The 2719-nt window shown below is 48.5% G+C and overlaps 1 protein-coding gene across 6 annotated transcripts in view; it reads left to right on the top strand.

Annotated features, from left to right (window-relative positions):
• The window catches only part of MARS (methionyl-tRNA synthetase), a 25101-nt gene that overhangs the window by 10032 nt on the left and 12350 nt on the right, over positions 1-2719 (top strand). For all 6 annotated transcript variants that reach the window (XR_002482130.1, XM_021713811.1, XM_008060835.2 and 3 more), the window contains one exon: positions 1391-1465. Coding sequence is in view for 5 of the 6 variants with exons in the window: in XM_021713811.1 (XP_021569486.1) it covers positions 1391-1465 (75 nt within the window). In the remaining variant the exon portion in view is untranslated. The remainder of the gene's footprint in view (positions 1-1390; positions 1466-2719) is intronic.

Consider the following 2719-nt stretch of genomic DNA (forward strand, 5'->3'; position numbering starts at 1 on the left):
TGCACTCCAGTCTGGGCGACAGAGTGAGACTCCAACTCAAAAAAAAAAAAAAAACCCAGAGAGAAAGGCAGGGGCCATGTCACCAGGGCCTGTTAAGCCATTGCGGGAATTTAAGTTTTGTTCTGGCTGAATGGCAAAGTGCTCTGTGGAAGACAGACGGGGGGAAGCAAGGGAAGGATCTGAAGGCTCAAATTCAGAAATAGGACGATGTTGGCTTAGACTAGGTTTGCAATACTAGAAATGGGGAAAAAAACAGAAGGACTTGAAGTATATTTTGGTGGCAAACTCTATAGAGCTAGACAGCCTGGAATTTGGGATGGTTGAGAAAAAGAGGACTTGTAAGTTTTTGGCTTGAGTTAATGGTAGCACCGTCTATGAACATGGGCAAGATGAGAAGAGGAACAGGCTTTCGGGTAGGATGCAGTGGTCCTGTCTGGGTTGGTAAAGCTCAAGATGCCTCTCAGACATTCCAGGTAGAGATGTTAGGTAGGCAGGTGGCATTCAGGAGAGAGGTCCTGAGAGAATTAGAATTGCTCATCTTCGACCAGGAATGGTGGCTCATGCCTGTAATCCCAACACTTTGGGAGGCCGAAGCGGGAGGATCGCTTGAGGCCAGGAGTTTGAGACCAATCTGGCAACATACTGAGTCCTTGTCTCTACAAAAAGTTAAAAATAAAAATTAGTCGGACGTAGTGGCATGCACCTGTAGTCCCATCTACTCAAGAGACTGAGGCAGAAGAATGGTTTGAGCCCAGGAGGTCTAGGCTGTAGTGATTATGATTATGATTATGAATATGCTTATGATCCTGTGACTGCACTCCAGCCTGGGTGACAGAGTGAGATCCTGACTCAAATAAAAAAAAAAAGAATTTCTGGCCTTCAAAAACTTAGATCAGAACTCACTTGGAGGCTCCCCATCGATTAGTAACTTGATCCCTCAGTGTCACCCTTCTGTGTTTACACAGTCAGTTGGTACCACACTGAGAAGGCTTTCTGGGTGTTTTGCTTTGTGAGGGTCTGTTCTTTCCCTCCCTTGTCTGTAGCCTCCTCAAGGAGAGGGCCTATGTGTCTTGGCTTTCATTGCTGCTTCTCCCTCACAGCTAAGTACAGAGTAGTGCTCTGTACCCAGCCTGTGCTCAGTGAATGCTTTTCTGTTCTGGAGTGATGGGACAGAGACTCTGAGAGCAGATGTTGTTACTGTGCAGACTCAAGTCTCCACAATCAGAGCAGGCCATATAGTGGAGGAGTTGGCTGGTGTGAGCAGGACGCCAAGCAGGAGCTCATGCCTGTCTGTCCCCTCCCTGCCTTACCTGGACACCTCCCCTGGCCTATAGGCCTGATCCTGATCGTCCCACCCTGGGTCACCCTTCTCTGGAATTTCCCTTCACAGAAGCCTCAGTGTAAACTCTGCCGATCATGCCCTGTGGTGAAGTCCTCTCGGCACCTGTTCCTGGACCTGCCTAAGGTAAGTGGACCGTTCCTTAAATCTGGTTTTCAGGAGACCTCTTCTGCCCCTCTGCCTCAGCCACAAATATTGATAGCATATCACTCTTATGTCCATGAAAAATTAAACATCCTAGCTGGGCACGGTGGCTCACATCTGTAATCCCAATACTTTGGGAGGCAGAGGCGAGAGGATTGTCTGGGTCCTGGGGTTCGAGACCATCTTGGGCAACTTGGCAATACCTGTCTCTACGGTAAATCAGAAAATTAGCTGGGCGTGGCAGTGCATGTCTGTGGAAGGCTGAGGTGGAAGGATCACCTAAGCCCAGCAGATCTAGGCAGTGGTGGCTGTGAACATACCACTGCACTGTAGCCTGGGAGACAAAGTGAGACCCCTACTCAAAAAACAAAAATTATACATGCTATTGTAAAGAGAAGAAACAAATGTAAGGGCACAAAACAAAAACCTCAGACCCACTTGCCAGAGGTATTTACTACTCATTTCCCTAGTGTCTTATGCGGCACGGTGTAGTGACTCATACCTGTAATCCCAGCACTTTGGGACGTGGAGGTGAAGGAACTGCCTGAGCCCAGGGGTTTGAGACCAGCCTGGGCAACTTGGCAAGACCTAGTCTTTACAATAAATACAAAAATTAGCAAGGCATGGTGGTGCACCCCTGCAGTTCCAGCTACTTGGAAGGCTGAGGCGGAAGGACTGCCTGAGCCCAGGAGGTCAAGGCTGTGGTAGCTGTGAGCCTGCCACTGCACTCCAGCAACAGTGACTCAAACAAACTCCAGGTCAAATAAACAAACAAAAACCAAAATTAACCAGGCATGGTGGCGTATACCTGTAGTCCCAGTTATTCAGGATGCTGAAGTGGAAGGATTGCCTGAGACCAGGATGTTGATCACGTGAGCCATGATCTTTGTCGAGGCTACGGTGGCCGGGAGCGTGCCACTGCACTCCAGTCTGGTCGATCGAGTGAGACTCCAAATCTTTAAGGAGGAGAAAGAAAAAGTTAGTTCAGTTTTCAAATTGCTTCTTCCCTCCTGGTACGTGGTATCGGGCATTTCTTGAGGTGTCGTGTGGCATAAGATTCACCGAGAAGTGTTCTCGATTTACTTCAGGATGTTCAAATTGTGGTTTTCATCAACCGCGATCTTCACATGCATGTGTTTGCTCACCACTTTGCCTCTAATGAGGCACTCCCATCTCTGCAACTATGTCCCCCCAGGAATGGCTGGAAACACTCCCTGGCTCTCTGTTCCTTCTGGA

Source organism: Carlito syrichta, unplaced genomic scaffold (genome assembly GCF_000164805.1).
Source record: "Carlito syrichta isolate Samal-C Ts95f unplaced genomic scaffold, Tarsius_syrichta-2.0.1 Scaffold304744, whole genome shotgun sequence".
Taxonomy (NCBI): Eukaryota; Metazoa; Chordata; class Mammalia; order Primates; family Tarsiidae; genus Carlito; species Carlito syrichta.